Genomic DNA, 19,418 nt, shown 5'->3' on the forward strand with positions numbered 1-19,418 from the left:
GAGGGTATGCACTTTCGTCCTCAGGATATGGCAGCAGCCGATCATTATCGATCCACGTCTGCAGTTTGCAATCATATTCCTCATGAATTGGTGTTTGGGCTAGATATTCCGCAAATCTATCTTAACGTAAGTCGAGGTTAGTCACCAGCCTATTTCCACAATGGTTCACTTCCGACTGTTCTGTTCATACTATGCAGAGAAGTCAGGCTCGGTGATGGTGATAGCCGCAAAGTTAGCCTTGCTGTAATGTGGAAAAGTCACCTTACCTGCACTAGACACAGCTACTCCTCTCAGTCGCTTGATTGCGTCCAGTGCAAGCAATCCTAGTAAGTATCCATCCACAACTAAGACTTCTATACTAATGCTCTGCATTGCACCAAGATTCACGCGCAACATTACTATTCCACAGCAGCTAAGTGTGCTTCTATCTGCTGTGAGCACTGGGTTCACTTTCCTTGTCAATTCCTTTCAACATGACTTGCGGACCAGTGACTGTGTGCATCCAAATCAATGTATGTAGTTCATTAATAGACTTGATTTGCAATCGAAACGTCCCGGGTTCACTTTTTGCCACATATAGGCCCGACTCATATGCTTGTGCATTCATTGCTGGATTGCCGGAACAATCGGAACGGTTGGTTGTTTTTGTTTTACGGCATATCAACCCTTTTCAGGTTATTTAATGCCAAATCCAGTGATTTTGAAGAATGATTTTTTAATAGAGTATATATATTTTTTAAATCGGTTTCTATTTAACCCATAGTTGGGGCCCTAACAGGTACTACCACTCCGGGTCAGAGTGGACCTGGGAACAATGGCAATTAAAGGGTGGCTCCACACTCCCCAAAGCCCGCAAGCTGGGGCCCCAACATCGGATATAGTTTAAGGTCATATCCAAGACCGGAACAATCGGAAGACTTGTTATGAGCACCCCCCCTCCCGATGGATAACCTAGATCATATGCTGCCGTGCGCTCATTTTAAAGAACTGCACATGAGTTCCAGAGCAAGCTGCATTAGCTGCACGACCGACACAAATTACACCCAAGGAGATGGACACTTCACGGCAGTGTTACGAGTGTAATGTACTCGATCATAGAGCAAGCGATTGCCTACTGGATAGTGCAACGGGAAGAGGTGTTGGTGTCAACCTTCGAAAACCTATCACGTGTTACCGATGTCAACGATGAGGGCACATTGCTCAATTCCGTCCGGGAAACGAGTAAGGGGGTGAGAATTCAGCGCCAATCTCATCCCTCAAACTGGCATAAAGGGTACATTGCCGGTCATCACTGTTCATATCAATGCTCTACTGAATACTGGATGCACACAGTCACTGGTCCGCAAGTTCTATTTAGCGGCATTACCATAAAACCATAAAAAGCTTAAAAAAAAAAAAAAAAAAAAAATTCTTGCTTTTAATGATTTTTTATTAGACTCCATGGACAACAGTAAAACGTTAATGCAATAGCGGCCATGTTTTTTTTAAATTAGCTTAAATTAGATAAGAAAAAAAAACATACCCGACATTACATATAACATTTTACTGTTGTCCATGGAGTCTAATAAAAAATTATTAAAAAAAAAAAAAATCATAAAAATTAAGTTTTGTTGATCAAATAATGTGCTCGCCTGAAGTGCATATTTAATTTTTTTATATGAAGAAAATGATTTTAGGTGCTAATGCACTTACTGATCCGCACTATTTTTAAAATCGTATTTCCAAGTTTAATTAAAGTTTTATGTTTTTTTTTATTCAATTGTAAGGTTAAAGTACAGAATAGGCACAAAACACCCCCCTCCCCATGTTAAGAATGGCTTTTTAAATAATAACATTATTATTTAGGCACGGATCAATAAGTGCAGGAGTACCCATTTTTAAACAATTTAAAGCGATTAATGTGAAACCAGTAGCATCACAAGGCTGATCCCGAGAGTTTGAATTATTGTGGACTTATTTGCTATCGGTTTTTTTTTTCAAGATAGCGACGCGAGACAGTCCCATTTTGCTTACTCATAAAATTTGATTTTCTTAGTTAAAAATAAAACTATTTGATCAATTTACGTGATTTTGGGAATATGACGTCTTCGTTCCATAAAGGGTAACGTATATTTTTATTAGTACTTATTCAGATTGGCATTTATGGCAGCAATTAAAAGTAAATAAAATATAGAAAAGTCTATGTAATGTATGTACCAGTCACGGAACGAAGATGAAATATTCCAAAAATTACATTCTTTGATCAAGTATTTTTTTTTTTTTTTTTAAATATTTAGGAAAATAAAATTTTACGACTAAGCGATTCATAGTGTTTTCGTTGGCCAGGATTAAATAAGATGAAAAAAAGTGTGTGTGTGTGTGTGTGTGGGGAGGCACTTATTGATCCGCGCTATTTTTTAAATAGTATTTTCAAGTTTAATTAAAGTTTTATGATATCTATTTTTTCTTAAATTGTAAGGGGAAAGTACAGAATAGGAACAACCCACCCCCAATGTTAAGAATGGATTTCTAAATAATAACATTATTTCAAAACGGATCAATAAGTGCACTAGTAACGACAATTCAAATCGAAGTTTGAAGGTGAAAAATCAGCCTTACGTTCAATGCAGTTTAGTAGTAAAATCGCTAAAACTTGTAAATTTTTATTTTCTTAGTTTAAAATAAAACCGCTTGATCGATTTACGTGATTTTGTGAAGATAACATATTCTTCGTTCTGTAACTCGTAGTACATCATACATATTTTTCTGGATTTCCTTTTGCTGCCATAAGTGCCATTCTGAATAAGCACCTTAAAAAAAAGAAAATAGGTTGAATTCCAAATAAGAATCAAGCATTTATTGAAAAATAAATAAATAAATAAAATCGTTTCAGAACTATAAAACGATACAGATCGATAAAAAAAATTTCTCGCGCTTGGTGAAGTTGTATATATTTTTGATTTCTTGGTTGTTAACTATTCTGCACAAATACTAGTGTAATACCCTGCCCCTCAAAAAAAAAAAAAAAAAAAAAACTTACCTGAAAAGGAAGTACATTAAGCATTGAAGAGAATAAGAACTCCATTTCCCCTTCAAGTTTTACTCAACGAACCAAAAACAAATCACAGGAACGAACTTATAAAATCAAAATGGCGTCGATGTTTTATTCTTAATCAAAAATAATAATAAAAAAAAAAGGATGAAAAAAAAAAAAACTATTAATTTTTTTTTATATTAAAAGTAAATTCAACAATAATAATTAATTGTGACATGAAAATTATTCACTAAACTTTTTTTTCTCCAAATAATTTCTTAACTCTTTTTAATATTTAAATGATTCCCCAAAATCTGAGAATGAAGAGGACTAGCGGTGGGTGATCGTTGCAAAGACTCATGGGGAAAATATAATGGGCCAAGCAGCCCCAAAGTTGAATTTAAAAAAAATGTTTATATATATATATATATATATATATATATATATATATATATATATATATATATATATATATATAACAGTATTTATATATAGAAAATGTAATCCCAACCGAATTAAAAAAGCTCAATACGCAATAGAGAGTAGAGCTTATTATAAGAGAAAGAAAATTAAAACTGTAAGTTGAAATTTACAATCAAAATTTATTGTTCGACTGAATACTCCAAAAACAATTTACAAAGTTCTTATTCCGCGGAGTTTCAAAGAATGCTATTCTTATTATTCTTCTCATCAGACACATAAAGAAATCAGCAAATTATATTTGTAGCAATGCTAGAATTTGCTAGTTAAGGCATTAAGTGAAACCGCAATTTATTGTAGTCATAAATTGTCAAATAAAAAAATGAAAAAATATTGGATATGTAAAAAAACTTATATAAAAAACAAACCGTGCATAATATTTCAGCTTGAATGAAACTCCTCTAGAGTTGATCCAAAATGCAAAATAGTTCGTTTGATAGAATGTATTCCAAGATAAATCCAGCGTGACGATACATATAATCCGATTGGAAAGTTTTCAAAAATCCGATTGGAAAGTTTACAAAACAGCTAAAATAATGAAAATTGTTTTTTTTTCCGGACAGTGCAGTAGTTCAAAGAGAAGTATGTCCCTAGTCAAATGGGATCTAATAGTAAGAAGAGAGAAATCCAAAATGAGAACCTTCATCCTCGGATTTTTTTTTCTTTTTAAGCCGAGGATGAAGGTATATATATATATATATATATATATATATATATATATATATATATATATATATATATATATATATATATATATATATATATATAATCTTCGTGTTTCCGAAGGATCGATCTAAAATTATGTGCTTAGAAACATTTTCGTTTTCTTTTGAAAGAATTTTTGTATTCCTACACGTCAACACACAGGAAATAAATACAGAAAAAATATAAACATTTATAGATTTTTCGTATTTACTTTTTATCCATATATATATATATATATATATATATATATATATATATATATATATATATATATATATATAATATGAATTTTATATATATATATATAATATGAATTTTATATATATATATATATAATATGAATTTTATATATATATATATAATATGAATTTTATGTATATATATATTATATATTATATATATATATTATATATAATATATATATTATATATACATACATATATATATATATATATATATATATATATATATTATTTATAGTATTCCGAATTTTATTGGGTTTATATAATTGATGATTCGGTAACCGTTCATATATCAATAAATTTTAAGTCAGAATGAGATGATTTAAATTGTAAGCTTCAGAATTACCATATTTTGTAATCGAGCATTCATATATTGTTTTAACAAAATCAAGACATCAAAGAATGGATTGATAGCAACAAATAGTGTATTTCATCGTTCGATACAATTGTTTCAAGACCATTCGGACAAATTCAAACCCTATATCGTTCGAAACTTTTCACAAGAACAGCCTCTCATCAGACGTTTTGAAGAAACACTTTTACAATGAACAATATGGAATCCATTTCTTCGGATTTGTTTTACAATAGATAGAGGTACGAAAAAGTGTTAAAGAAACAAATATATAACAGATAAATGTTACCAAAGGCCAGATAAGTTACTCATGCATCTACTTTGGAAAGTTTTGGTGTTTTAATTGATTTTAAAGTGTCTTTAAAGTGTAAAACATAAATTGTGGTGAGCACTTATGTAAAACGAAAACAAAAATGTCGCCATGATGTTTTCTCATTTGGAGTTACGAGAATCGGTCAAAAATTCGAGAAAAAAAAACAAACAACAACAACAACAAAAAAACATTGGCATAAATCCATTCAATAAATTTCATTTTTTCCCTTTCTGTATCGAGTAGAAATAGGAGGCATGCAGATTAACAGGCTTGTACTATGTCTACACAATCACAGCAAATCACCTTGAAATAATGATAAAAAAATTATTAGTACACATACAAAGTGTTAATTCCACGTTACAATCAATGATAATGATTCCCACTCGTTTGAAACAATATTTTCCACAGGACTATGTAAACTAAATGACCAAGGGATGGAAACAACTACTCAATTCACACACACACACACACACACACACACACACACACACACACACACACACACACACACACACACACACTGACAAATAATTAAACAATTGTACACACTAAGCTACATTACCTTGTCAGCCACATATTCGTTATGACACAAAACCTCAAACATATAAACATACGCACTTCTACAGGGACGTGCAGAGTGGCGTGATGTTATAACGTGAAAATTTAGCTATTTAAAACGAAAGAACGTATCGACGATTAGCACATGCGTGGTTTGCAAATCGCACCGAAAGCAAGGTTTTTATCTGAACCCCTTCACACAAAACAATATTTCTACATGAAATAATGGACGATTTTTTCCATTTTTTTAAATATATTTTTTGTTTGAGAGATCGCTCTTTCTAACAATGCTGCATTGGTGCCTGTATGATGCGGATGAAAAAAGTTCTAGCTGGCGTACGAACATACACACATAGACGTTTGAGATGTATTTAATAGATAGGGATTTAATTTTTATTGATTTATTATTTGTAAATATATTCATTGACAAAGGTATAAGACATAGTTCGTGAATTAAATAAATGGTTCTGTTCGAAATTCCATATAAGTTCGACATAAAAAATTCCACATTCAAAACGATAGGCATGAAGAAGGTCAGAAGTTACATTGTTAGAAGTGGCAGCGGCTGTGAATGTTGTTTTTACATATATTTTGATTGGTTAAACGCTGAGCTCAGCATTTATTTTTCAACACAAAAATTAAAATTTCAACACAGTGTTTATCAATTTCTTGTCCTGTTTTTTTTTTTTTTTTTTTTTTTTTTCAGACAACGCACATTACAGTTACAGTCAGGTAGGGTAAGTTTATTGCTTGCAGTTACTACGTTACAGTTCAACCTAAAATCTTGGTGGGGGAGGGCGCCTCATCAAGCGGCACACCCATAATGAGATGCTTCGGTTGATATGTAAGGAATTACAGTAAGTCATCTTCGAAATAATAATAATGGTGAATTATTATCTCACATAAAGGTGTGAATTTCATGAGTTACAACCAATGATAATGATTCCCACTCGTTTGAAACAATTATTCCCACAACTAACTAAATGATTCCAATAAAAGCGGCAACTCGACAACAACAACAAAAAAAAGACTGAGAACGATATTACGCCAACCTCTGACCCTTCAAGGCTAGAAGATATCAACAACTACTCGATTCACACACACACACACACACACACACACACACACACACACACACACACACACACACACTGACAAATGATTAAATAAGTATACACACTGTGATACATTACCCTGTCACACACACATTCGTTATGACACAAAAACTCAAACATATAAACATATGCACCTCTAATACTTGTCTTATTTTTCTTCCACACTTTGGACATTCTACGAACAGGAAAGAGTTTAACTTGTTTTAACGAACAATTTATTCACTGAAAATATCTTTGGAATTGAAAACCATGTTTAATTTTAGAAGAGTTTCCGATGGCTAGGTAATCTGTATGATGAATCTAAGATGAAAAAAAGAAGAGTTTTCGGTAGGTGGCTAATATGTATAAGTCTCGAACTGTAAATGTTTGCAGACAAGGAGCAGAAATTCCTTCTTGTATAGACACAAAAAATTATGTGCGGGAACTCTAACAGATCCAGTATTTTTATGGACTTATGGTAGAACGCGGCTCGATTTGATTGTTCAGAACCTTACAATTTTCTTTAATTATACCTTCCTATTATAGGGGATGAGTTTCCTTACTGTTTCGATTGCTTGAAGACCTAGGCAACCAAAAACCAAGCTTCTATCTTTACATCATCAACGCTCTGATGCCCAGCTGTCATCAATTGAAATGAATGGCTCTCATCTTGGGGAGGCTGGATGTTTTGACAAGCTTCTGGGCTTGACCTTTACTCTCGATCGGAAATGGAACACGTATATCAAATCCATTGTCAAAGTCGCTGGAAAGATGGTGGTATCCTTCTACCACTCCAGTAAATATCTCATTCCTGATGTAATTTTCTACCTATATAAAAGCCAGATACAGCCAACGATGGCATACTGTTGCCACATCTGGGCAGGAGCTGCTAGAAGCAGCTTATCATGTCTTGACAGAGTTCAAAATACTTTGTAGCTTAGTGGGGTATGCACTTTTCTCTTCCCTGCATCATCTTTCCCACAGAAGAGACGTTGTGAGCCTGTCTCTGCTTTATCGTTATTTTCATGGCAAGTGCTCATCTGAACTTCAATCTATGCCCCTACCCCATCACCAGAAAAACACTCGTCTAGCCAGAACCACTATCAACAATTTCCCACACTCTTTATCCGTGCCTAAAACTAAACGTAGAACAAACGTAGAACAAAGCTTCTTTCTTAGAACTGCACGTCCGTGGAATTATCTTCCGTTTGCCTGCTTTCCAGCTGACTACAATCTGATTGCCTTCAAGTCCAACGTAAACAAGTTCTTGATGAACCGTCCCCCTAAGTAATCCAATTTACAAAATTCCCACTACTTATATTTACTACGCTATAATCACAATGACTAATGTATACCCATTAATCCTTATCCTCAAGTGGCTTCCGGGCCTTCATAAGTGGTGATTCCTATGTAAAAAAAAAAAAAAAAGATTCACACACTGACAAATGATTAAGCAAATATACACACAATGCTTCACTTCCTGTGGTCATTGAATCGCAAAGTGATTTCTGTGAGCGTAAAAAAGCAAATTGCTCTAATTACTATATATATATATATATATATATATATATATATATATATATATATATATATATATATATAAAGAGAGAGAGAGAGAGAGAGAGAGAGAGAGAGAGAGAGAGAGAGAGAGAGAGAGAGAGAGATACTTGTAGCCAAATTGAATATTTAAATGCTCATATCTTTGGTTCTATGGGACGAAACTACATGAGAATTTGCGGGCTTTTTGAAGATTATAATACTATTCTGTGGTTAAAGTTTTATGACAATTGGTAAAAAAGACCCTATATTCAAACCAATAAAATCTGCCCAAATTTACCTACATTTGTATATATGGTGTCCTGGCAGGTTAACTTCAGTTTTGTTTTTTTGCTTTCGGATGAATTTTGTGTCTCCTGTAGCCTTGCAAGGCCACTTATATATATATATATATATATATATATATATATATATATATATATATATATATATATATGTGTGTGTGTGTGTGTGTGTGTGTGTGTGTGTGTGTGTGTGTGTTATGTGCAGTATGCCATGAAAACAAACAAACCACCGGCACGTACGTAACATATTTGTTTCCTTAGCAACTCAGGTATTTGTCCCCCACCCCACCCATCACACCATTCAAAAAATGACAAAAGAAAAAATTAGTCACGTGACAGAAACACCTTTTTTGTTCTTATTACCTCCCCTTCCTCTACGCCCCCCCCCAACCCCACCGGCGACTGATATCTCGTTTCGTGATCGTCGAAATTTTAAACTCGGTTTTGAATTTCAACTCAAAGGGAAGTTTCTCTATTTGAAATCGTTTGTATTGCACTGATAAGCATTTTTTCTTTTCTTTCTTTCATTATATACAAAAGCTCACCTGCCTCGATGTGAGTCACTCTGTCACAGTCGAACACGTATGTAAATTAGATGGAAAATAATAAGTCTTTTTTTTTCATATAAGAACTAGCGTGGCAACCCTGTGTTGCTCGGGACAAAAAGTGTAATATATTTCTATTAAAACTTCCATTTTTACCTCTGTATTTATCTCTTTTCTCCTCCTTCTCTCTACACCCTCTTCCTTCTTCACATAGCCCATTCCTTTTCCTTGACACACACACACACAGCTTGTTTTTATAAATTTCTTGAGACAACATAAAGGAATTAACTCCTTTATTAAAAAATCAGAAGTACTTCACTTTAGTTAGTACATAAGCTGGCTAGAAAACAGATCCCCTTTATTAAATCTGTATCAGTTTAGAATCAAAGAATCATTTTTTCCCTAAATTTTAGATATTATTCATCCAGAGCAACAGCGATTAAGAAAATACCAACTTTGTGGGTATTTGTTTTTTTTTTTTACTTTTACTTTATATTATAAATAATCTTTATATTCTGTAGCAGTAATGAATAAAATAACAAAATATTTTCTCTCACAATTCAATGTCTCTGCTAAGTGATTTAGTCACACACTGACCAATCAGCTTGCTGGGCAAATTGATTTCATCTGTTCTCTAGGGAACTTCTGTATCTTATTTGGGAATCATAGTTGTTCTGACGGTAGGCAGAGAGAACCCAGAAAACATCGAAAAAATACATTACTTCTCTCTCTTCTATCTCTATATTTCTCTATCTCTCTCTGTCTCCCCCCTCTCTCTTTCTCTCTTGTCATCGTCCACTGTACACTCCAGCACTGACGATTTTCAGTCATGATTCAAATAAAGATTTATTTGTTCTTGTGATTCAATGTCCCTACTAAACGATTTGGCCATACAGTGGGAATCATGGTCGTTCTGACAGTCAGCAGAGAGAACCCAGAAAGAATCGAAGAAATACATTACCCTGTCTGTCTGTCTGTCTATTTATCTATCGAGCTTCCGCACCCTCTCTTTCTTTCTCTCTCTCCTGTCCTCGTCCACTGGACGCTCCAGCATTGACGATCTTTGCCTAAAGATAATTACTGGCCAACCTTCGACAGCCGAAAATCGTTCAACTTTTCCTTTTCCTCACTCAAACACTGTCCAACTTTTTGCCACTGAAATAAACCATTTCGTTGTTGTTTTATAAAATACGTTTTGCTCTCCTTTCTGTGTTGCGTGTTCGTTTACTATTGATAAACAGAGGTGTATCTCGCATCTCTAAAATTATACTATACTTGCAGGCCGCCCGACGTTGCCCGGTCGTAAAATATGCAGATTATATTTTAATTCATACAGAAACAGGACATATGCATGCTAATATTATGCATTTTCTTTTCTAAAACGTTCATTTCGTGTGAGTAAAAAAAGAAAAAAACAAAACACTCGAGCTTAGATCAAAACCAAAACCTCCAGACAATGAATCAAGTACGATAACTACTAGACCAGCGTGACACGATCTTTAAAAGGTGTTTTCAAACTACTTATTCTTAATGCAAGTAATCTATAATGTGAACTATGCATGCGCATTTGTGAAAAAAAATTAGCAAACAGATAAAAATTCGATTATTCCCTCGTACCAATTTTTTAATTTTCACCCCTCGGCAGCCGGATTAAAAATTTTCCACATGTCGGAATATCCTATATACCAATTTTCAAGTCTGTAGAACAAAAATTCATTGAGTATATAGGTTGAGAAGTGTCCTCACGCACACACACACTATCATATTTATATATAGATCAATAATAATAACCAGACACACACTCAAACAATTCGCCTCCTCCCTTGTGGCTTGCATTTACAAATATCCGAGAACTTAGAACTAACTAAGATGATGTAGAATCCTTTCTCCTAGCAAACTCCCCGGATATATTAGCACTAAGTGAAACTTACTTGCACTCCTCCATCTCATCTTACATCTTTAATATGTCTGGTTATCTTCCACTTTGTCGTAAGGACTCTGACAGGCACACGCACGGACTTGGAGTCTATATTCGTAACACCCTCCCCATGTCTAGGGAATCTAAACTAGAATCAGGTGACCAGCTCTTCATGTGCTTTAAACTAACTTTACAACATAGCGTTAGCAATCTGTATTTTCTTTATCATTCTCCGTCAACCCAGGACTGTACTATAATCAATCATGTCTCTGACAGCATAGATGTAGCACTCTCCCTTGACTCTAGCGCCCCAATACATGTATTTGGTGACTTAAACGCAAACCACAGAAATTGGCTTGACTTCTCTAACTACACTGACACAGCTCGTAACGTCATCCATAACTTTGCTATATGTTACTGTCTGTGCCAGGGAAAGGGAACTCCCTGACACAGACAGTAATAACCCCGACTCGTCTTCCAGATCGGCAGGACCAGCAAGCCTCACTTTTGGATCTATTTCTGACAATCCTGATGATTGGGTAATAAATGCTCATTGCCCACTCGGGAATGCTGATCATAACAATGATAAACATTACTCTAAACTCCGACCCTAAGTTGAAGAGCCGTTGCTGAAAACGACAAGGTACTTGATTACTGTACACACAATAACCCTTATCCCTGAGTGGCCTCCGGGCCTTGATAAGTGGTGACTTCCACACACATCTTCATATACTGTCCAGGTTTAATCTCATTTTGAAGTCATCAAAACTGAGTTCATTTTTAGACTAACATTACACATCCATCGTAGCATTCTCATATAATTTCTATCCATGCAACGTATGTCCTCAACCCTAACTGGTCAGGTTTTGGGGTGTAATAAAAGAACAAACAAACAAAGGCTTTCATCTACGTTTCAGTCTTCGTAACATCCAATCTTTTTTATGTATATCTTGTTGAACTGGGGAAGCTTTTTTGACAAATTTAGGAAGCTGCACGGAATTTCGAATGGAACTCATCATTTAATCCATGGTCATGGCTTACAGAACGAGAGCATGTTACCCTGTTGATTGAATAAAGGGTTCGGGCCCGTAGCGCAGTAGATAGAAGCTTTGGGTCGCTACGGTTCCAGGTGAGCATTGTTTCAATCCTACCTAAAGCAGGCCAGAGGATTAGTTGGGCAAAAGATGGTGAGACAACAACAACTACGGAAGGCAGTAATTACTGGAGATTCCTATCTCGTCATGGTTACCCACCCGAAGAAGGCCAGAGGATGAGTTGGCTGAAACGTGGTGAAACAACAACTATAAAGATGAGGATAACAGTCCACAAAAATGAATACAAAAAAAAGAAAATGAATACAAAAAAAAAAAAAAAGAAATGAATACACAAAAATAATCTATATATAAAAGTGAGAATGTGTGTGGGAGAATATTTCTCAACCTATATACTCAACGAATTTTTGGTCTACAGCCTTGAAAGTTGGCATTCAGACATGTGAAAACGTTTTAATCGGTTTTCATCCTGAAAAAAAAAAAGGACTGCAAAATGGTCAAAATTGACAAATTGGTACGTGGGAGTGATCTGATTTTTATGTTTGTCAACTGTTTCACGACTGCGCATGCGTAACTTGTTCACATAATAAATTACTTATGCTAAGAATAAGTATTTGAAAACACTTTGTAAAGATCGTGTCAAGCTGGCCTAATGGTTATCATACTTGACTCACTATCTTTTAGTTTTGGTTTCGATCTCAGCTGGAGTATTTTTTTTTTTTTGTACTTAATAAGAAATGAACTGTTTAGAAGAAAAAAAATTATACGCGCATGCACATGTCTCAGTTTCTGTATGAATTAAAATATAATATTCATGCGTATTTTACGACCGGGCAACACCGGGCGACATGCTAATAAATAATAAAAGTTCCGTTCGAAATTCCGTACAGATTCCCGAGTTTGACAGAAAGATTTTCACCATGTTTTTATTTATGCAAAAGAATGGAATATATACATGTCGCCACATGCATTAAAAAATCATTTCTGCTGCCACATAAACTCATACAGATAGCAGATTCACTATTCTGCGATGCGTTTTACGGTGGCGTTTATTCTACATTTTACTATCGTGTCAAAAAGATTCAATGATTTGAGTGTGTGCCCGACAACTGGAATTGACGAAATTGATCCCTAGGCCCTTTAATACTAAACTCTAATTGTTATCCTAAGCTTATCGCTAACCCTTACGCGATACATATCTGGAATGCTTCACAAAATTAGGCAAAGGGTGTGTGTGCACACTGTGCATGATAAGCGGGCTTCTTTTGTTTTATTTTTTTTTCGTTGATTTTTTTTTTTCAAAACTCATTTTTTCATTTAGTCGCCTACAAAAAATACAAAATTAAAAAATGAACAAAAAGATATTTCTATATTATAATAACGAAAAAATATTGAATTGCAAGTAAAACAAATGGTACCTACGTAATTATCATGTCGCAAATAGTAATATATCCAAAAATTACGAAAACCGATTAGGTAGAACAATAATAATTAATGAAAAATAGTTTTCCGTAAAGTTAGATGAGGAATAAAATTCGTCCGACATTTTGAATTATGTTCGTCCCGTCACGTAAACGACAGAACTTAATTATCGCCCCTGTCAACTCGTCTCTTTTTTTTAGTAAGCGTAATATAGTGATTTCGCTTCATTTTACAATTTTCTTTTTTCATTCATAATTATTTTTCTATTTTATCGTTTTCCGTAATTTTTGGATATGTTAGTATTTGAGATCTGACAATTATGTAAGTACGATTTGTTTCACTTGAAATCCAGTACTTTTCCCTTATTACACATATAGAAGCGTTCTAAAAAAAAAAAACAATAAAAAATAAATTATAAGATACAACGCACCTTTTTTCTTCCTTCAGTCATTTTTTTCTTTATCAAAGGTAAATCCAAAGCTTCACTTTTTTTTTATCCAAACAGAGAAAATGACACCAACACAGTCGCTAGAAAAACAGTGGACAAAACTACGTTAAACTAGTTTTCTCTCTCTCTCCCTCCCTCTCTCTCCTCTCCTCCTCTTTTCTTACCCACGCTCTTTCACTTTTTCAATTGCCTCTCCCTCTGTCTGTCTGTCTGTCTGTCTGTCTGTCTGTCTCTTTTTGTTCTCTCTCTCTCTCACACACACACTCTCTCTCCCTCTCTCTCTCTCTCTATTCTTCGCCTTTTCTGTCTGTCTGTCTCTCTCTCCCTTTCTCCCTCTCTCCCCTCTCTCTCTCTCTCTCTCTCTCTCTCTCTCTCTCTCTTTCAAATCAGCTGTGTTTTTGTGACGGTTTGTCGTCAGTGTTAAAACGATTCGAATCGTTTTTCTCGGCTTCTCTTTTGCCTCTCCAAATTCCGCGTCGTCACCTCCCCCTTTTCTTCTTGTGCAACGAGGTTTATTGGTAAGCAGACCCTGACCTCCGACCTCCGACTTCCGACCGTTTCTAGCTTAACGCCCAACCCTCGCACGCACGCACGCACGCACGCACGCACGCACGCACGCACTCACGGAAGCACACACACACACACACACACACACACACACACACACACACACAGTCCCTCGTATACCCACACGATATGAGCACACGTTCGTCGGAATTTATTTCCAGGCGACAATTGTCAATGCGCACCCATGTTAACACCATGAATGTTAACGTAGAATTATAAATCAATTCGACAGTAGCATTGTTATTGCTGTCGGGTTCAGGTATAGTTCAGTCCTAGGTCGATCATCCCAGGTTTTAGTTTTTTAAGAAGAAATTAGTTTATAGCGCAAGTCCACAGTTCAAGCGAAAAAAAGAAAAAAAAAAAAAAGAAAAAAAGAGGAAATGCAGTATGATATACGTCCCCGTCACAGAACTTAAATGTCATGTTCCAAAAATCGTGCAAATTGATCAAGTATTTTTTTTTAAGAAAGGACATCATTTTAAAGGATTTTAAGCGATTAATGTGAAATCGTTAAAATTGCAAACCTGAGCCCACAAGTTTAAATTTTATGAAGTTATCTGCCCTTATTTATTCATAAAAACAGACAGATAGGCAAACAGACAGATAGGTAAACAGATTTCTGCCTTTTGGATTACTTTACACCATCTTCCATTAACGTGATTCTTTTGTATTTTATTGTGGAAATAGAAATTTAATCAACCTTTTTGGATTTTACCGTTATTGGATATTTTACCTTTAACCAGACCATCCATTCACGTGAAATCCCTTTACTTCACTATTTTTTATCAAAATGTTGAGATCCAGCAACAAGCAAGAGCAAGATAGCCAGCAACAAGTTAAACTGCAGACCAGCTTAATGCGGGTACTGGTCTCCCGCTTTATGGTTTTTAAATCAGAGATTTGCTTCTCCTAGAAAGGTTGCCTTCACCACGGCTTACGGGAGCCCTCTCCACCCCAACACACACATACATACACACGTTGATCCCGAAAAAGGGTTCATTCGCCCTTTGGAAGGTCTTGTTTTTAATACTTCAGGGAGACAAGCCACCCTTCTCACCAAACAAGTCTGGTGGGGGAACCAGTTTAGTCGCCGGTGACTCGACCATGAGGCAGGTAGTACTATATATATATATATATATATATATATATATATATATATATATATATATATATATATATACACGCACACTATTATATAAAAAGAACTTTGTCTGTGTATGTGAGTTCATTCCCTATGAGCTCGAAAATGGCTGTGCTGATTTTTATGAAATTTCACACGACCGTACGACCTGACAGTGTTCTTAGATAGATTTTGTATTGGAATGTCTATGATAAGTATTGATGATCAATAATCGAAATCATCCGATGAAAGAAGGAACAGACGATTTTGACTAAAGTTATGCACGAAATCTTTCTAACTGTTTTTTTTTTTTGCTCCTTGAACAGTAGCAAAACAAGACACTCACAACAAAGGCCTACCTTTAAAATTGGATACTAATTTTATTGATCCTCGGTTACAAAAGAATGAATGCCCACGTTTTGCCTCTGTAAACAGAACTGTTAACAACCTCGAAAGGTAATAGTCTTTGATTCTTCAACAGGAACTATTTGCTTGTTCATTCTGTCTTCGAAGATAAGAGTTTGCAGCCGTAGAAGGGGTCGATAAGATGCCTTCAGATGTAAAGAATCCAATATTCGCACTGATAGCATAGTGCAGAAGTCCATGATAAGTCTTAGTGCGGTAATTCATACGAATGGAAGACTCTCACCGGACTTAATGAAGATGTGCTTATATTTAGCCATAAGATATGCTTACTGTGGGGGATGAGTTTCAACGTCCTTCTTGTTCGATTCGGTTGCCAGATGTGACTGGAACGGATTACACCCATCCGTCCAGTTCAGGTTCTTCGCTGAAACCGAAAAGCAAACACACAAAATACAACAACTATGGAAGGCAGTAGTTACTGGGGATAAGTTACAAAACTCAGCATTCCTATCCCGTCGCGGTTAATCACCTGAAGAAGGCCAGAGGAGGAGTTGGCAAAACGTGATGAAACAACAACTATGAAGATGAGGATAACAGTTTGCAAATAAATCTAATATATAAACGGCTATATGTCTGTCCGTCTGTCTACCTGTCTCCATATTTCCACACTCTGTCTCATCCGAAACTAAAAGTCACAGAGCAGCAGCGCTAGGGTCCGTTTTTTTTTTCTTTTGAAATCATGACTTTATAATAGCATATACAAAATATGGACAAATTAAAATATCATATTTAAGCGTATTTTATGCCCGGGCAAAGCCAGGTGTTCGCATCCCCCTCCGCTAATAAAACAATACACAAATTACTCATCTCAAAGGTAAAAAGGTCTTCTTATACTGCCACCTGCTAGCGTGTAGATTTGCATTCATCTTATTTTCATATTTTGTTTTTTTTTGTATCGGACGGGTTCCAGGCTCGAGTAACGGTGTTTCCTTACAGAGGGCACACGCCAACCGTGGGCGCTTATTACTGTGACTTTCCACGACGTTATTACAAGAAGTCATGTCGGTGTATACCAAAAAAGTACCTTTTGATTAATGTTTACTTAATGGTTTTTCAGTTTTCAGTTGTTAATTGGTCTTCTTTTCCAGATTTTTTGCTAAAAGAAAATACTTTAGATGCAAAATATCTTAGATGTTTATTTTATAGCAGCGGCTGTGCCGCGTCGGCGGACACAACGCCGTCAAACGCAAAATCGAGTACACCCAACATCGTCTTCCCATCAACTCTTACCTTGTGAACTCAGAATATGGGAAATTCCTATATGCACAAAACAAAATCATTGAAAAAATAAAAAATACCCTAACTAAGGGTAAGGATAATGAGTAAACGTTGGATAAAATTATCACGAACTTGCCAGGATTCGAACCTGAAATCTTCTGATCCGTAGTCAGACGCGTTATCCATTGCGCCACAAGTCCTGTCCGTATACTGAAAGATGTTACCGCGAGTGTATACAGACACTACTAAATTCCATTGACGTGGGCAGGTAACTTTTTCGATAATGCACAAAACGGCCACCAAACCCTTATTTCGGGGTTTTGTGTGACTCGGCGTTTTTGTTAAAAACCATATATAGATAAGGACAATCTAGGGATTCACACCTTTCAGGGAACAAAATAATTTTTCAATTCGGTGCATCCGTTTGAAAGTTTTATTGATATATATAGACACACACATAAATAAATAAATAAATAAACATTTAGAATTTTATTAATAGTATAGAAGATCACAAATACTCTACTGAATCGAGAATGAAAATTCCAGAATTTTTTTTAAATGAGTTTAATTGCTCTGTTTGTTAATGTATTCTTGCTTATATATATATATATATATATATATATATATATATATATATATATATATATAAAAATAAAAATTACAATTAAATTTACCAAAATGATCCAAGATGGTAAAATATATAATAAATATTAAAGAATTAATATTTATAAAGTTATCTCAGCCAGATGTACAAGCTCGATAAAACCAAATAGGAAATAGGGCTTATAATACGAGCAAACAGTTAATAAAACATGTTAAAAAACACTTTGAAATGAGTTAAAAACATATTTAATCTGAAAAGGAAACACTAGATAAGTGGATAGTCCTTAATCCGCGGAATTTCGAAGAAATATTTTCCTTCTCATCAGAGGGTAGGAATTAGCAAAATGCTGGATCGGATTTACTTTTGCATGCAAAAGTAAATCCGATCCAGCATTTTGCTAATATATATATATATATATATATATATTTTCGCATTTTGCTAATATATATATATATATATATATATATATATATATATATATATATATACATTGTACACTTATATATACATATATATATATATAAGTGTACAATGTATATATATATGTATATATATATATACATTGTACACTTATATATATATAAGTGTACAATGTATATATATATATATGTATATATATATACATATATTGTACACTTATATATATATATATATATATAAGTGTACAATGTATATATATATGTGTATATATATATTGTACACTTATATATATATATATAAGTGTACAATGTATATATATATATGTATATATATATATGTATATATATATATATATATATATATATATATATATATATATATATATATATATATATATATATATATAAAAGATTGTGACTCATGCTAATCCTTTTTGTCAACGTATATCCGGCTGCATACACTTCGATGCCCATCCATAAAAGGTTTGCAATACATGCCAACAACCTGAATGATAATTGTCACTTTCTTATAATTGTAACTATAATTGTAACTATCTATTTATTACAGCCTCACTCCCACCGCCACTGATCTCAATCCACCGCTCGACCTTGACACAAACGAATATGACATCAGAGGTCAATTACCTGGCAAATACCGAAGCAGTTTTAATATCCAAAGTAATGTTAGTTTGTTTCTCGATCTTTGTTTTTGTCATCTATAACTTTCTTTTGAACACTTTTTAAAAACAAGAGATTCACAATTTTGATATCTCGTGCTGACGAGTATCTTTTGACCCTTACGTTACATTGACGCCTCACCAACAGTAAGACGTATTTTGAACTTTCAATAAACACGACTAGTTTTTTTATACTAGCAGGACTTGTGTCCCGGCATTGCTCGGGTAAATTATGCAAAAATTATTGGCCAATGTGCACTGGTTGCCCAACCTTCCAAAGGTGTTTATTCCGAAAGCTGTTCTTAACATGGTGAGATTAGGAGGTGTTTATTCCGAAAGCTGTTTTTAACATGGAAAGGTTGGGGGTGTTTATTCTGAAAGGAATTTTTCGTTGTTTTATCGTT

General features: G+C 34.5%; 1 protein-coding gene and 1 non-coding gene across 11 annotated transcripts in view; both read right to left on the reverse strand.

Moving 5' to 3' along the window:
* The window catches only part of LOC145266992 (coronin-2B-like), a 370,386-nt gene extending 355,930 nt beyond the window's left edge, over window positions 1-14,456 (reverse strand). For all 10 annotated transcript variants that reach the window (XM_080122885.1, XM_080122872.1, XM_080122882.1 and 7 more), the window contains exon 1: window positions 13,966-14,456. In XM_080122885.1, coding sequence (XP_079979011.1) covers window positions 13,966-13,986 — 21 coding nt within the window. In that variant the 5' untranslated portion in view covers window positions 13,987-14,456. The remainder of the gene's footprint in view (window positions 1-13,965) is intronic.
* A 2,985-nt stretch (window positions 14,457-17,441) lies between these two features.
* On the reverse strand, window positions 17,442-17,514 carry Trnar-acg (transfer RNA arginine (anticodon ACG)). The gene has a single exon. It is a non-coding gene; the product is annotated as a tRNA-Arg (tRNA).
* Window positions 17,515-19,418: the final 1,904 nt, after the last annotated feature.

This window comes from Euprymna scolopes, chromosome 42 (genome assembly GCF_053919585.1).
Source record: "Euprymna scolopes isolate OS-2025 chromosome 42, ASM5391958v1, whole genome shotgun sequence".
Taxonomy (NCBI): Eukaryota; Metazoa; Mollusca; class Cephalopoda; order Sepiida; family Sepiolidae; genus Euprymna; species Euprymna scolopes.